This window comes from Colossoma macropomum, unplaced genomic scaffold (genome assembly GCF_904425465.1).
Source record: "Colossoma macropomum unplaced genomic scaffold, Colossoma_macropomum, whole genome shotgun sequence".
In the NCBI taxonomy this organism is placed as follows: domain Eukaryota; kingdom Metazoa; phylum Chordata; class Actinopteri; order Characiformes; family Serrasalmidae; genus Colossoma; species Colossoma macropomum.
The window spans coordinates 27,749,196-27,766,187 of NW_023494785.1; the positions used below are offsets into that span (position 1 = coordinate 27,749,196).

The 16,992-nt window shown below is 38.6% G+C and overlaps 1 protein-coding gene across 1 annotated transcript; it reads right to left on the reverse strand.

The window, feature by feature from the left end:
* Positions 1 to 3,653: 3,653 nt before the first annotated feature.
* LOC118821004 (myosin-7-like) lies at positions 3,654 to 15,138 on the reverse strand. Its single transcript, XM_036589402.1, has 39 exons — positions 15,053 to 15,138; positions 14,858 to 14,895; positions 14,416 to 14,628; positions 13,789 to 13,932; positions 13,543 to 13,699; positions 13,419 to 13,446; positions 13,223 to 13,328; positions 13,033 to 13,125; positions 12,884 to 12,947; positions 12,698 to 12,796; positions 12,030 to 12,133; positions 11,808 to 11,946; positions 11,560 to 11,678; positions 11,322 to 11,471; positions 11,057 to 11,227; positions 10,661 to 10,970; positions 10,475 to 10,554; positions 10,184 to 10,389; positions 9,949 to 10,072; positions 9,717 to 9,853; positions 9,365 to 9,620; positions 9,009 to 9,251; positions 8,553 to 8,729; positions 8,313 to 8,458; positions 8,128 to 8,218; positions 7,659 to 8,048; positions 7,445 to 7,571; positions 7,257 to 7,375; positions 6,970 to 7,166; positions 6,595 to 6,778; positions 6,098 to 6,263; positions 5,883 to 6,007; positions 5,224 to 5,532; positions 4,929 to 5,132; positions 4,519 to 4,815; positions 4,292 to 4,396; positions 4,098 to 4,193; positions 3,876 to 4,010; positions 3,654 to 3,759 (listed from the first exon to the last, which is right to left on the reverse strand). Exons 3-39 carry the CDS (start codon positions 14,614 to 14,616, stop codon positions 3,739 to 3,741), a joined length of 5,820 nt encoding a protein of 1,939 aa, XP_036445295.1. The 5' UTR covers positions 14,617 to 14,628; positions 14,858 to 14,895; positions 15,053 to 15,138; the 3' UTR covers positions 3,654 to 3,738.
* Positions 15,139 to 16,992: the final 1,854 nt, after the last annotated feature.

Consider the following 16,992-nt stretch of genomic DNA (forward strand, 5'->3'; position numbering starts at 1 on the left):
TTGAACGTGTCTTGTGAATTTCTTTGTAACAAAGTTTGGTTATTGATTACAGCAGAAATACTGTCTAAATGGTTACAAGATTAAAAAAACATTAAAGCCTTACATAAATATATGTTTAACCGATGGGGGACTTATTATTAAACTTTGTTAGTATTCAGATTCATTATTCCTTTTTTTCAGGATAAAGGAGTTCAGGAAGAGTATTAAGAAGTGGAAGGGATCAGAGAGTGTAGGGAAGAGTGAAGGATGTGGCTGGATGTTTTCAGGAGGCGAAGCAGAATAACATGATGAAGGCAAAGGTTAGTTTGATATGAAGAAGTAATCTTTGATAATAAAAAGGATTATTAGAAAGCCAGTGGTGAAGGATATTCGGATCATATTAACATGTCAAATGTGTCTCATTAGAAAGTCTAATAAAATTTGGTATAGCATGAGGAAACAAGAATGAAAACATTAGAAAATGGGGTTTAATTATTGCTTTTTAAAAATGATCAGAGTAATTACCTTTGCATAGCAATTTCCATAGGGTTAAATGCTTTACATGGCAAAAAAAAGCACAAAACAAGATCCAGTTTCGCAAAGTTTGATAATGAATTAGAATGATTTTGTTGGAATTCATACATAGGAAGTCATAAAAATTATACAACTACTTTTTCATGTGTAAGTTTGCCTTTTTGGCTTTATGCTGGTCTATTTTGAGCATGTAAAGACCTAGCAGGTAGAATAACTACTGTACCATAGACTTTAGTTCATTGAACCTCAAAATGTCTGCAAAATTTAATTGTTAAGATGTACACAAAGTGCAATATGCTACTCTAGACAAACTTGCAGAGTCCCATATGGTACAATGCCTATAATGCTTATAAAAGCTACATCACATGATGCCATTACATTAAATTGTTTAATGAGGTTAAGTACATCTGTGGCACGCAGGATGTAAGAAGACAAATCTTTACCTTTTTTTAACCATTCTAACCATTATCAACATAACATTTTTACTCAGCTAAACATGTAGTTTCAGTAATCACTAATCTAATCTAATTTATCTAATAAGATAAAATGGTTTAAATAAAATGGTTATCTATTATGATCATGATCCCTGGTTTCCATCACCACCACTGTAAAGTTATCTATGTCAGTGAGTTTCTCTACAATGCACCATTTCACATCAAACCACTCTGAATGACTTTACATCTTCATTAAATTATGCAGTCATTAAAACTATGCGATCAGTGCAGTTCCCCTTTAACCTCTAAAACTCTGTTCTACCTCCGTCTCCTTATTCGCAACTTAAGAGTAGCTGTTTGCCTTGTGTCCGTGTAACTATTTGGAATAATCCTCAGGAGGTAATAAAGGGAAAAAAAAGTTTAAAGAGGACAACTATACATTGAGAATATTGTGGTGAGAATAAAAAGAATATGAAGAATGTAATACATGGTCTGTGATGACAAATATTATAGTAGTGAAAAATGTCAAGTAAATTCAGGTACACTGAAAAATAAGATATAAAATGCAGTTACATTTCAGTAGTTAGGTAAGTAAGGTGAACTTTCATCCACAAGATGGTGCTGTAGATCTGATACAGCAGCTCATGTACTCATTTCATGTTTCTGGCTGAAAATGATGCTTCCACTTAAGTGTACACATTTTGGATGGTGTTCTCAGAGGTTGAATTTATTGCATAGATAAATACAGTTGTTATTCTAAGGGTTCACTCTGTGCAAAAAATAAGAAAATGAGTGAAATAGAGCAAGAAAGAACTTTATTAAAAGGATATTTTAAAAAGGTGTACTATGGTCAGATGGAACAGGAACATTGTTATTGTTGAATGTTTTGATGTTATGTTTGGGGCAAAACCACAGTGAAGCATCATGCTATGGCGGTGCTTCTCAGCTTCTCTACAGCAGGACCTGGAAAGCCAGTTAATATTCAAGGACAAATGCACTGAGCAAAATGACAGAAAATTAATTCTAAAAAAGGATGTTTCAGTTTACTAAAACAAAAACCTAAAACTACAGATACAGACAAGCACAGGTAATTACAGCTAGCGAATTAAAGGAAAAACCAACACAAAGTGTTTAACCACCACAGCCACAGATTCAACCAGTCTCTTTAATTATGGATTAAAAACTGGGTTTTGCTCCACTGAACTCTGAAATGTACATTAGTCTTTGCGATGATGTGTTTGTGCACTTCAGCTCTACCAGAATATCCCTCTCTGTGTATTTGCGGATGGACTGTTCTTGCTGACACAGTTGGATCACTTCTCAATCACCTGAGGAACAGTTGCTCTTCTGTTTTTCCCTACATATCAGACATATCAGCAGAAGCATCACAATCGTTAAATGTGTGCTTTCAACCACAATTTCCAACCCTGTTTACTGATGTCTTTTCCACAGATCTAAATGCAGAGGTCACTCTTCCTATTGAAACACTAGCCAGCCTTTATGCCTGAATCACCTGCAATCCATGCCATATAACAATAAACTCTCTTCCAAAGTCACTTTTTCCTCTTCCATCATGGTTCAAAAACAAGGTCTGTTTGGCTTGCTCAGCATTTTATACATGCCACAGAGCATGGTAGGATGTTTAATTGCTTAGTTGTATCCTGTAATACACTTGTCTGGAAGTATCATCACCCGTTTTGTTTTTCCCCTCATTTATTAAGGCTTTTGCTTCAGTTTGTCATCTATCTTTATATGTTTAATTACTATTAGTATTTTTTTGCTGGATTCTGTTTTTCCTCATTGTAGTTGTAGGAGTCTTAAGATGTTAAGAGTGCATTTGGAATATTACATTTTAAAAGTTACATGCTCTATTTCACTTCACAGACTTACTGAGTCTGAATACTTTTTTGCAAACCACTGTACATGGCTTTTGTTAAACCTCAAAGATGGATTTAAAGATGTAAAACAATAAAAGGTCTTAGTGGGACTTGAGTGAGGCTTAAGTCTTGAAGTCAAGGTTTGGTAACTAACCTGAGTTTGTGTCACTTGGAGTAATAATTGTTCTGTCCTTTGAAAACTTCTGATTGGTAGGATATATATATATATATATATATATATATATATATATATATATATATATATATATATATATATATATATTATTTTCATAAAAAAGGACAGCAGTATCATAGCTGTGACAGTAGTTGGTGTATAGGAGGCTAAGATTTAAATGTCTGTTCTTTAAGCTGATAATTAGTCATTACTACTTTAAATAATAACAGTTTTCGTTTAGTGTGTTTCTGAGCCCTGATACACATTTAAAGCATGTCCTTTGTGTTTGCCGTATGTGTGCATTGTGCATCTAAAGAAGTACAAATAATGAAGAAACCTTTGCTTATACTTTGTGAGCTTTTGGAAAATTATGTGACCAGCCACAGTACACAGAAATTACATGAATATACAGTCATTAATCTCAGTTTGTTTTAATCATCAAAAGAGTAGTATCTTTTACTATAGGACAAAAAAATCTCCCCAACATGTTAGTCGCTTTTTTTGTTGTAATTTAGTAATTTCACAAGCTTTCTAAGTAGGGTTGGAATACTTTTGCAAACCGTTGTATATTTAGGCATATGAGCTATCTTGATAGTGCTTCTGTGTTTAATGGAACGTGGTGGGAATGTAATCAAAAAAGCCACACTACATATCTTGAACTGCAAATTCTTTTTTATTGTACATTAAAAGTAGGAAATGATGGTGATCCAAAGCTTTCCAAAGTCTTCTGCAGGAGCCTTCACTCTTCATCATGTCCTTTCTGTAACAAATACAGAGAACGTTGATGTGTTTTGTCAACATAGCAAGTGAATGATAAGAAACATCTTATATATATGTATAACTTATATTTTCAAGCATATCAACTTGACAACTTGCCTTGGAGCCTGTATCACGGCTTTTGGCTCTCAGCTTGTTGACCTGAGACTCAGCAATATCAGCCCGCTCTTCTGCCTCATCCAGCTCATGCTGCAGCTTGCGGAACTTTCCAAGATTGGCATTGGCTTGCTCCTCCTGCAAGCATGAACAAGTAGTTATTGACAAATACATACATGACATGCATAGTAATTGCACTGCAGGTCAGTTCAGCCTTGTACTTACAGCTTCCTCTGCAGCTCTCTTATAGGACTTAACCTTCAGCTGGAGTTTGTCTACCAAATCCTGAAGACGGGCCAGATTCTTACGATCCTCCTCAGTCTACAACAGATACAGAGAGTCTGTTCATTTTTGTCCACTCTTTCTTTTTTTGCTGTGTGCTGTGAAAATGGTAAGTACTGTACTAAAAGGGTAAAAACCTGGTAGGTGAGCTCCTTAATGCGCCGCTCATATTTACGGACACCCTTCACTGAATCACTGGCCTTCCTCTGTTCCAACTCCACCTCTGTTTCCAGTTCTCTGACCTAGAAATATTAGAGGAGGTATTAGGTTGAGCACAAACATCTATGAAATCACTGTAAAAAAGAAAAAAAGAAAAACAAATTGTACACTATTTATGTTAAACAACTTAAGAAAAGCAATTTACCCTGGCTTCCAGCTTCTGAACCTGCTTCTTGCCACCCTTCATAGCAATTTGTTCAGCTTCATCTAGACGATGCTGTAAGTCTTTGATGGTCTGCTCCATGTTCTTCTTCATGCGCTCTAAGTGAGCACTGGTGTCCTGCTCCTTCTTCAGCTCCTCTGCCATCATGGCAGCATCAGTGATGGCTTTTTTGGCCTTTTCCTCAGCATTCCTGCACTCTTGGACAGCCTCTTCTACCTCAGTCTGAAGCTGGGTAGTGTCACCTTCCAGTTTCTTCTTCTGGTTCAGCAAACTAGTGTTCTGAAATGTAAAAAAGTTTAGACTTTCAGATTTTCTTCTTCCTTTTTGTGGTCTATATGAATTTGTGTTTGTTTTATGAAATTGATAGCGTTGTTGTTCCACAGATTGCATACCTGGGAGTGCAGCAGCTGAACCCTTTCACTGACATCCAGCAGTTCCTGCTCTGCCAGTTTTCGGCCTCTCTCAGTCTGCTCGACTAGGGATCTCAGCTCATCTAGTTCAGCTTGTAGCAGATTGTTGCGTCTCTCCACAATAGCGATGTTCTCTTTGAGATCATCATTACCACGGAGAGCATCATCCAGCTGGAGCTGGGCATCCTGTAAAGTGCAGGTTTTATAGGGAATACAAGTGTTAAAATGAAACTTCCTCACATAACACAGGTCATGGGTATATCACTTGAGGACGTACCTTCAGATGCCCATGGAGACCCTTGAGTTGCTTCTGTGCCTCTGTTGCCTGCCTGTTAGCCTGGCTGAGCTGGATCTCCATCTCATTAAGGTCTCCCTCCATCTTCTTCTTTATCCTGAGGGCTTCGTTCCTGCTGCGAGTCTCAGACTCCAGAGAGCTTTGTAGGGTGTCCACCACTCTCTGGTGGTTCCTCTTGGACTGCTCCATCTCCTCATCCTTCTCCGCCAGCTTTCGCTCAATATCAGCCTTCACTTGATTGAACTCCAGTTGAGCCCTTAGGATTTTGCCCTCCTCATGCTCAAGGGAGCCCTTCCAATAAAAAAAGAGATTAAGGACATCCCAGAATACTGTGCTCACTGCATTACAAAGAAATATTTAAAGGCCTTGTACTGTCCTTTTTGACCCCCATCTTGCCACTTCACTCTCAGAATCTTTAAAATATTCATTCCGGTTGCATAGAGGAGCAGCATAGTAGGAGAATGGAGTGAGAACATTAACATAACAACACCACTGTTCTCCCGACAGACATTTTCTATGGTATACCAGGAAATGTACAGACATTTGTCGGTGAGTGGTGGCTGTGGAAACATTATAGAACATATATGTTCTTATGGACTGGTGATGTTGAAATATATACATGACTGTTGTGCAGCGCTTACTTCAGCTTCCTCCAGAGCAGCTTGGATCTCAGCTTTCTCCTGCTCTAGTTGTTTCCTTGCTTTTTCCAGCTCATGAATACTCTTTCCACTCTCACCAAGTTGTTCAGAGAGGTCAGCAATTTCCTCTGTACAATAGATAAAAAAGTGTTGAGTAAAAAAAAAACATCCTGAATGATAAGTATTGTGATTTTGGAAGAAAAGCATGTTAATGTAACCTTGGAGGTTCTTGTTCTCCCTTTTCATGGTCTCCAGGTGATCCAAAGACTCCTCATAGGAGTTCTTGAGCTTGAAGAGTTCAGTACTTAAAGATCTGGCCTCCTTCTGGGAGCTCTCCAGCTCAGTCTGAGATTCTTCATACTTCTGCTTCCACTCTGCCAGAACCTGATTACATTGGGCAAAAAAAGTCTTTCAGTTCTTCACCACAGCTTTTGTATTTTTATAGACGCTAAGGTAGCCAACTGGAACATTTCTGTGGTTACAAATTGTTTTAAGACAGGCAGATGGGCAGTGCCATATCTAATCAAATGCACCAATTCTCAAAATAATCTGCTAAAATAAAAGTCACTTATTTTGATGACATCATTATGTTTTGTTGACAAGCAGCAGAAGCTGTATTTTGAATATCTGATCTGAGATCAGTATCCTCTTTTCAAGCATTGAACCAAAGTATCGTGTTATTGGTATTTGAAATATGTGCCTGTTTGGTATCTACCTTGTCAAAGTTTCTTTGCTTCTTGTCCAGAGCAGCTGCAGCAGCATTGGATCTTTCTACATCAACCATGAGGTCTTCAATCTCATTCTGCAGTCTGTGCTTGGTCTTCTCCAGAGAGGAGCATTTGGCATTGACAGCTTCCACAGCTTCCTCTGCATCTTGCAGACGCTGAGCAAGTTTCTTCCTGATTTAAGTGAAACCATAAAAGATTACTTCTTGTCTTATATTGTATTATATTTATTCATAGATTAGCATTTATTTATTTGCTGTAATGGTAGGATTTGTCATGTATATTGATATTCTAAAGCAAACAAAAAGTTGTACCTTTATTTGAAAATAACTTCTTTCTTTATAAAACAGTTTATTGTCCCTTACTTTGCATCCTCCAGCTCCTCTGTCCTCTGAATGGCATCAGTTTCATACTTGGTTCTCCACTGAGCCACTTCAGAGTTGGCCTTGGACAGACTGCGCTGCAGCTCAGCCTTGGCCTCCTGCTCCTCCTCAAACTGCTCTCTCAACAATTCAGCATCGTGGCGAGCAGACTGCACTGCATGGGCCAGGGCATTCTTAGCCTGGAGAGACGTTTAGGAGCATGTTTGAGAAATGTGATTTTAATAGTATTTTGGTTTTAAAAGCATTGATAAGTCTCCTTTGAGAAACACCTTGACTTCCTCCTCCAGTTGTCTTTTAAGGTCTTCAATCTGCTGGGTGTGAGACTGTTTCCCTCTTGTCAGCTGCGAGACCAAGGAATCTTTTTCTTCCAGCTGTCTGGAAAGCTCACCTGGAATAGAAGTCAGATAAGTTTCACTCTGTAAATATTACTTATTTAGTGGGTTAATGATACACTTACCATTTTCAGTCTGAAGCTTGGCCTTCTGCATTGAAAAATCATTAATGGTGCGCTGTCCTTCTTCAGCTTTGGTTCTGAATTCACTCATCTGATCCTCCAGGGTTCTACACATTTTCTCCAGGTTTGTCTGGAAGATACAATATAGATTCATGTATTTAGCATTTAAGGTGTGATGTACATGTCTGTATACACAGTATACACAGTGCATAATTACCTTGGCCTTGACAATTTGCTCCATGTTGGAAACCACATCATCCAGCTCAAGTCTGAGTTCACTCTTCTCTTTTTCAAGCTTCTGCTTCACACGCTGAAGGTTGTCAATCTGTTCTCCTAGATCAGCTACACTGTCAGCATTTTTCTTCCTCAGTGTAGCAGCAGTGGCTTCATGTTGCAGAGTGGCCTCTTCAAGGTCTCTGCGCAGTTTCTGGAACTCAGCCTCTCTCTTCTTGTTCATTTCTATCTGGGCAGCAGTGGCTCCACCAGCCTCCTCCAGCCTCTCGCTGATCTCTTCCAGTTCTCTGGCCAAGTCTGCCCTCTGTTTCTCAACCTTGGCCCGGGCGGCTCTTTCAGCCTCCAGCTCTTCCTCAAGCTCTTCAATACGAGCCTATTTCCAGAAAAGCCTCATTTAGCCAATTCAGTTCATAGAAATGACTGTATATCCCCTTTGTCTGTTTTTGACTTACCTGTAGCTCTTTCAGTTTCTTCTGGAGCTGGGCTGCTAGTGCTTGCTCATCCTCAATTTTGCTGTTGAGCTGGCTGATCTCAAAGTCTTTTCTGTAGTACAAGAAATTGCATTTTCATTAGTGCACTATTGTTAGGAGTCTTCAGTAAATTATTGTGAGAGATTTATTTCTGGAGAACTTCTTACTTCTTCAGCCTCTCCTCCATTTGCTGCTTATCATTTTCCAGGTCCATCACATTCTCTTGGGTCAACTTCAAGTCACCCTCAAGCTTTCTCTTGGCACGCTCAAGATCCATTCGTATTTTCTTTTCTTGCTCAAGGGAGCCTTCAAGCTAGAGCATGCCAAAAAAAGAAATTGAGTAAAATAAGAAATTTTCTACATTTTTTTTTTAACATTTCTACAGTTTTAACATTTAGGATACCCACATCATCAACTTGTTGTTCCAGCTTGGCTTTGGCTTTTGTCAGTGAGTTGACTTTGTCCTCCTCACTCTGGAGGTCATCCAGCGTTTGTTGGTGAGCCTCCTGTAAGGCCTTCTTCTCTTTTGTCAGCTTGGCAATGATTTCATCCAGTGCGGCCATCTCCTCAGTCAGGTTTTTAACCTGAGAAATGATAGCATTGCTTCAGTAATTTAATACTAAGTAACCATTAGGTAAAATTTGTGGTAATGTAAAGACCTTTTGTAAAGTTTAAAGAACCTCCACATAACGTAAAGGTGCTGTTCCAATTGAAGGTTTTTCCTAGTACTTTACATCCAAGCCAAGAAGTTGAACCTTTATTTTTTATATAATAAAAATATTACTACCACTACTACTACCATTACTACTACCACTACCACCAATAATAATAATAATAATAATAATAATAATGATAATAACAACCTTATTCTCAGTGGCATGCTTTTCTTTTTCCACTTTGGCAAGAGTAAGCTCCAAGTCATCTATGTCTTTCTTAAGCTCAGAGCATTCATCCTCCAGCTTTCTCTTCTTTGCAACCAATTCAGCATTCATTTCCTCTTCATCTTCCAGTCTCTCAGTCAGCTCTTTGCATTTGGCTTCAAGCTGAATCTTGTTCTTAATTAGACCTTCACATCGCTCTTCAGCATCTGAGAGATTGTCTTGCTCCTACAATGATAGAGAAATGCATGTTTATGAAACCATTGTAAAAATAGTGAATTACACAAAACTATCCATGTATAACTGAAATATGTGTTTTTTTTTATTATTTATAGACTCACAGACTGGACTTGGAGCTGTAGGTCATTCTTCTCTTGGAGAAGAGTCACCATCTTTTCTTCCAGTTCCTTCCTGCGAGATTCAGATTTAGCGTAGGCCTCCTTCAACTTTGTGAACTCTTCCTTCATGTTGGCCATTTCTTTCTCAGCCTCTGCTGACTTCAGCAAAGGCTTGATCTTGAAGTACAGCTTCATCCAAGGCCAATTCTTGACACCCATGAAAGCACGGACATTCCACTGGATTACCAGCAAGGAATCCCTGCGGAGATTAAAAAACAGAATTTTTACCTTTTACTTGTACATGTAAGGATATAAGTAAAATATAATTAGTTTCTGAAAGAGGGTGTAATCCCACCTCCTTTCTACAATCTTCTGGAATTCAATTCTTGAAAGAAGACCACGTGCCCTGGCCTGAATACCAGTGATAATAAGGGCAAGACGATCATCTCGCATCTCCTCAAGTTGACCAAGAAGACCTGCCTTGAAGAACACCTACACAGGGAGGAGGAAAAACATTATAGGAGATTACGTGTCTGAAAAGAGCAGTGGAAGCTGATGATGTGAAATTTAACCTGTTGGTGTCTTACCTTTGTGTGTCCCAACTTATACTGGTTGTGGTCAATGTCCAGAGAGCCAAGAAGTTTTTCTGCACCCTTTTTGTTGTCAATGAACTGTCCCTCAGGAATAGCAGCAGGATTCAGGATACGGTAACTGAAAATGGTTATATAACAACAAAGGTAAAAATATGAAAGCTATTTATGCCAGTATTGATATATAAAAGCATTTAAAAATAAAAAGATGAATTTTAATGACAAGTCTCACCGTTGTTTAAAGTCACCATACAGAATCCTGTTGGGGAAACCCTTTCTGCAGATTCTGATGCCTTCCAGCACACCGTTACAGCGCAGCTGGTGCATGACAAGAGGGTTCTCCATGGCCCCAGGGGTCTTGGTCTCATTTGGGATGATGCAGCGCACAAAGTGGGGATGAGTTGATCTCAGGTTGGTCATCAGCTTGTTCAGATTCTCCTATGGATGGCATGATTAAGGAGTGTTATGTTGAATTACTGCAGTTACTGCAGTTACTGTTTGTATCAGGAGGTCAAAGGCTCACCCTGTGGAGCGCAGACACAGTCTGGAATGAAGAACCCTTCTTTTTGCCACCTTTGCCGCCCTTTCCACCAGATTCCGAAGCTGTTTCAAATAAAGTAGTTGTTGTGCCATCGGCAAGCATATAAACTAAAAATTATATTACCATTTGCATTTTAATATTAGCATTTTATTTTGTAATGTCTCTTACCTGAGTCAGCACCGGCATAGCCAGCAAACAGCTGGGCCAACAACTTCAGAGTTGACTTTTGGTAAAGTCCCACAACAGTTTCATTGAGGGGATCCTTGTTCTTCACCAGCCAGTTGTTGATGTTGTAGTCAACAGTGCCAGCATAGTGAACCAAGGCAAAGTGGGCCTCTGGTCTACCCTTCACAATCCTGGGCTTCTGGAAGTTGGGATTCTTGCCCAAGTGATTATCATAAAGCTTAGCTTTGAATGTGGCATCGCTGGCCTTGGGGAACATGCACTCCTCTTCAAGGATGGACATGATACCCATGGGCTGAAATTCAGAGAACATGTTTGTTTTGAAAATGTCATTTTCTACAACAGGAAGTGTAGGCTTTTATTTAAACCAAATCAGCTTACCTTTTCAATAAGCTCAATGCAAGCCTGCAGGTCCATGCCGAAGTCAATGAACTCCCATTCAATGCCCTCCTTCTTGTACTCTTCTTGCTCCAGCACAAACATGTGGTGGTTGAAGAACTGCTGCAACTTCTCATTAGTGAAGTTGATGCACAGCTGTTCAAAGGTGTTGAACTGGAGGAGAAATGCAGCATCATTAACACAGATAGAACAAAGATAGAACAAATACTATCAGAATGAAAGTAAAAATAAAAGAGGGATTACACACATCAAAGATCTCAAAGCCAGCAATATCCAGCACACCAATGAAGTACTGGCGAGGCTGCTTGGTGTCCAGAGATTGGTTAATTCTCACAACCATCCAAAGGAACATCTTCTCATACACTGACTTAGCCAGAGCACCAATAGCATAATACACCTATAGAAGGAACACATGCATATGTCAGAAGTAGCAACGTCACAAGACACAAATTCTAGAAAAAAAAAAAAATAGCCAGTATATTCACCTGCTGGACATTCTGCCCTTTGGTGACCCACTCGTTTCCTACTTTCACTCTTGGGTGACACAAACCCTTAATCAGATCAGCAGAGTTTAGGCCCATCAGGTATGCGACTTTGTCAGCATCTGTCAAGGATATAAAGAGATATTGATATATATTGGTATTGATATTGGTATACGGAGTTAACATATTGGTAACATGCCCTCATGGAGGTCAATCGTTGGTGTGAGGTTTAGGCTCCAATTAGCACCAACCCTCAGTGCCGTCAGCCTCTGCCTGCTCCTCTCTCTGTTTCTGCTTAAACTTCATGTTGCCAAAGTGCATGATGGCACCAGTCAGCTTGTAGATGCCGTTCTTCTCCTCTTGAGTAAAGCCCAGCACATCAAAAGCTTCCTGTTGACCAAATAAATGTTACTAACTGTAGTAGTGTGAGGACAACAAATGGCATGATAATTGCTGTAAAGTTTCACACTCACATCAGTAGCAATGAGCTCATCAGCATCATTAATAGACGCCACTTGTGTCTCTCCTTGGGAGATGTAGGCGTAGTCATAGGGGTTGTTGGTGATGAGCAACATTTCTGTAAGACAGAGTATTCACATATTTGTCTTCATGTACTGTATGGATATGTCAGTAAGATTTTTAAGTTCTCAAGACTACACATGGTCTTTCTTAAGGCCTCTGTATACTTCTTGTGTGGAAACTGTTCACCTGGCATCGGCGAACAATATATTATTGTGGAGAAAAGAAAGAACGGCAGACATCCTGGGTCACGCTCGCTGTGTCACATACATGACAGCTGGATGAGCTACATGCAGAAATAGTCATGACAAAGCTTGAGATTTTTGGTGCAAATGCGGTGTGACATCATTCAAAAATGGAAGACTAAAGAGCAGCTCTGAGCCAAATGAAACCACAGAGAATGTGCGAGCTTGTAAGCTCACAAAGGTATGAGGCAACCCTCGCAAGCTTTGTTTCACTGAAAGTATACTGAGGCCTTTAATCTAAAACACTTAATCAACTTTAAAAGCTCCCTATTCATTAGGGAGGTCCAACAGGGAAGGTGTACTTTGAAAGACATTGAAAGAACTTGTCTTTACCGAACCAGTTTCAGAACTCATTGTACTGAGAACTCTGCACCTACCCAGCAGCTCAGGTTTCCTCTGAGACAGGATCTGGTAGAAGATGTGATAGTCTCTCTCAGCTTTGAGCTGAAAAGTGACACGAGACTTCTCCAGAAGATCTAGATGGAAATTATTAGGTCAGAAATAGTGTCTTAAATATTAATTCAGTCGTTTGGAAAACAAATATGACGGAAAATTGTACTCACAGGTCTCAATGTCAGCAGAAGCCAACTTTCCACTGACACCGAAGTGGATACGAATGAATTTACCCTGTAGAGATAAAGTGCATGAAAATATTGGACTTGCTGTGAATCCTAACCAGACAAATATGAACATAATAACACAGTAAACTTACGAATCGTGAGGAGTTGTCATTTCTGATGGTCTTGGCATTACCAAAGGCCTCCAGGGCAGGGTTACACTGGATGATTTGATCCTCCAAGGTACCCTATAGTAAAAAATCAACATGTGCTTTAAAAAGCTTATATTCCAGTATTTCTAAAACATGTGTGAATAAACTCTTATAAGTAAAACTGCTAGCAAACCTTTTTCTCCATGGCTGAATCTTTCTTGCCAGATGTTGCTGCAATACTGGCAAAGTACTGGATTACTCTTTTGGTGTTCACAGTCTTTCCAGCACCAGATTCTCCACTAGAGATGAGAATTGAACATAGGCTTGTCAGAAACATACAGTGCACATTAATATAAATTATTTATTAATGTGTCATGTTCTATACTTACGTGATAAGGACAGACTGGTTCTCTCTGTCTGTATGGTCAGAACATAAAAAGGCATTTTGAACATGTTTAGATGTGCACAATTATACATAAATAGTTATACTGTATCACAGTGCAGTAAGTTTACCTGACAGCATGTACTGGTAGGCATTATCAGAGATGGAGAAGATGTGAGGAGGAGCTTCAGTTCTCTTCTTTCCTCTGTAAGCAACGACGACTTCTTGGTTGTACACTGGCAACCACTTGTAGGGGTTGACAGTTACACAGAAAAGCCCAGAGTAGGTCTACAAACAGAGAGAAATGAAGGAAAGGTTAACGTGAAATCTCTACTTTTATTCTTGTGTTGGACAGCTGTGAGATGCTCTTAACTCACGTAGATCATCCAGGCTGCGTAACGCTCTTTGAGGTTAAACAGCACAGCAGGCTCGTGCAGGAAGGTGAACATCGCCATGTCCTCAATTTTATCGAACTTTGGCGGGTTCTGGGGATGAACATCAGCCTCCTTGACAGTCACAGTCTGTAAAAGACAGAAAAACAGTCTTAGCTCACAGAACATAGAAAGTTGTAAGTTGTTTCCTCATGAGTTCTGAGCATAAATATCACTTTTTAACCGCCACAGTCTGTCTTGGGGTTTCTAATGATGCCATTACACTCACTAAAAGCCTAGAATAAAAAGAATTTTCATGGGTATTTCTCCATTGACAGTGAAATTTAGTCCCAGGTTTGGCTTAAACCATGTCTGGGAACCCAGAACATAAAGATGAAGTTGCCAAAGAAGTTCTTTGCAGTGATACCATAGAAGAAACACTTTTGGCTCCATAAAGAACCTTTCAGTGGATGATACTTTGAAGGGTCACTTTTATAAATAGATAGAACCTCCAGCCGCTGTACCAATTAAAGACTTTTTTACTAGAAGCATACGTCCAAAACAAATACCATTACCACAAGTACCAACAGGAACGTTTATTTTTAAAAGTGTACGTATTTCCAGTATCCCTACCTTCCCAAACTCTGTGTCAACGGTGACTTTGTCTCCGTCTCTGCTGGTGATGGAGGCTTTGACATACTCAACTTCAGGGTCCGGCACAAAGCATTCCTTCTTCATGTCAAAGGGGCGAGTCTGGGCCTCCAGACGCTCCTTATCTGACTTGCGCAGAAAAGGAGCTGCAGGTCCAAACTCTGCCATTGCCGCATCTCCCATCTTTCAAAAAAACTGAAGACACATTCAGTAACTGCAAGAGTGTAATATCAACAAAGAGAAAGTAGATTTTAAGGATCTTTTTTTCTATTTTACAGTTTTTTTCTTAATTGCTATTTACTGATTGTACTGCATTTTAAAATACATGAGTTAAAAAAACAACAATGTAATTTCATTTTCATATATACACATGAAACATTTCTTATACATATACATATACATATACATATATTCTTATACATACATTTGTTCAACGCCCAGGAGAAATTTGCTGTGCTAGACCTGGCAAGGACAGAAAACAATACTCTGCTCATCCAAAGTAAATGTTTGACCAGACAGTTAAAATCAGCAATGCTGTGCAATCAGAGTCTTAAATCCCCCTGTTTCATGCACTTATCAGTAGCATTAAAGTTTTAAGCAGGGATCCAGTATGGCTTACCTTGAGGTGCAGTGAAGTATGTGGTTGGAGCTTGTCACAATGGGTCTTTATATAGGGACGGAATAGAAGTAGAACGTCAAGAATATACGTGGTGGTGATGTGGACATGCTGTATTTGGTTAGGCGTGTGTGCTCCCTTTTGGGTGGCAGGAAACCTCTTTGTATGAGAGGCAGCAGCAGAGCAGGTGGAAGGCTTTACAGATTGAAAAAAGGAAAGGGGTCTATATCAGAACTGGGGCTATCTCTGTCTACAAGGAGCGTCTAATGAACACCAGTGTCTGTCTGCCTATAGAACCGTCTGTGCGTTTGAGTTTGCATGATGCAGATCAGACAGACAAAAGCCTTTTAGAACAGTCTGGCATAAAACCTAGACTTACTACTGTAATAATAAGTTAATTACTTACTGCTAAGGTAATTACTTTCTACTAATTACTTAAAAGTAAGTTAACTGGTAATTGTTATTTATGTTATCTTTTGTGTTTTGTATGTTGTGAATTGTCTCTAAATGTTAGATATGCTTCATCTATTACCATTTTCAAATCAAGACTTAAAACATACTTTTTTTTGCTTTTTGAAATTTTATCAATATTGTTATTGCAATTTTATTTGAATATTTATATTATTTTTATAATTACATTTTATTAGTTATGTTATATTTTTTATTTTTGATTAACTGTTTTGTTTTTCCTGGGTTATTTGTGATTGTATTTATTTATTTTATATATTTCTCTTTATGTGCAGCACTTTGGTCAACTTTTAAATATTAAATATCTGTTTACTTTTATACTTCTGAACTAATTCACTGACATTGTTAGTAACCATAGTAAGCATCTCAATTAGTTATCTTTATATATATATATATATATATATATATATATATATATATATGTATTATTAAGGTTGCCTCTGTTGCGAATAGCTTTTGCCCACACCTAGTCATTGGGTGAATTTTTTCTTCCATTTGTCTTTATAAAGATGGCTATGACACTATGTCTCCTACATATACTTCATATTTTTACTTTAAAGACAATGAAAATTGCTGAGTGTCACTCATCACATGATTTGGGAGAGGTGCCAGAACAGTTATCAAGATCTGAACGGCCCTCGCAAGCTGTCCTTCTCAATCAGTGCGAGGCACCCGCTAGGAATTTCACAGGTTTATCTTTGTGCTCAAGGATAAAGGCAAGGAAACAATGCAGTGCAAACAAGATGGCACTGAGCACTGTAGAACTCCCAGTAGACGGCACAGAAGTCAAACTGGGAGAGCTATAGAATAGTGACCTTGCCTTTACATGAACCCCAGAAAAAGACAGCTGTTCGTCTCTTTCACACTGTGTCAGCCGTGTCTGCTCTTACTGACATGTATATTGCACAGACAGATGCTTTACTCTCAGTTATTTTAGAGTTTATGCCAAGAACTTTATCTCAATCCATTTCAGCAGAAATTCAGCTAATTTCAGCAAAAAAACAACAAATAATTTCCTGCAGAGGATGAACTTATTTTCATTTTGAAAATCCACAAAAACGTCATTTGACCAAAGGTGTTTAAACTTTTGCATACATTTGTACACTGGCCTCAAAAAGTGTTTTCTAAGACTGTATTCTTCCTTCTTTTTTTGGCAAAGTATTCAAAAGGCAGCTGGTGTGTTTTAGATCATTATCATTTGAGCAAAAGAATTATCAATGTTTTTTGACATGCTCACTTTCTTGGCTGGGAGATTTTAACATATTTACACCTATTTATTTATGATAAGTGAATTTAATGTAAAGTGAATTGTAAAACTTTCTTTCAATATACTTAATATCTCACGTAACACGTACATTTTAAAGCTGTTACTGGATCACTACTGTTTAAGCTTCCAGTCTTTATGCTCTGTTACTTTACTAGTATAGAAGTCATTCAAGTTCACTGCTATGTTACTCAATGCTGCTCATTATAGT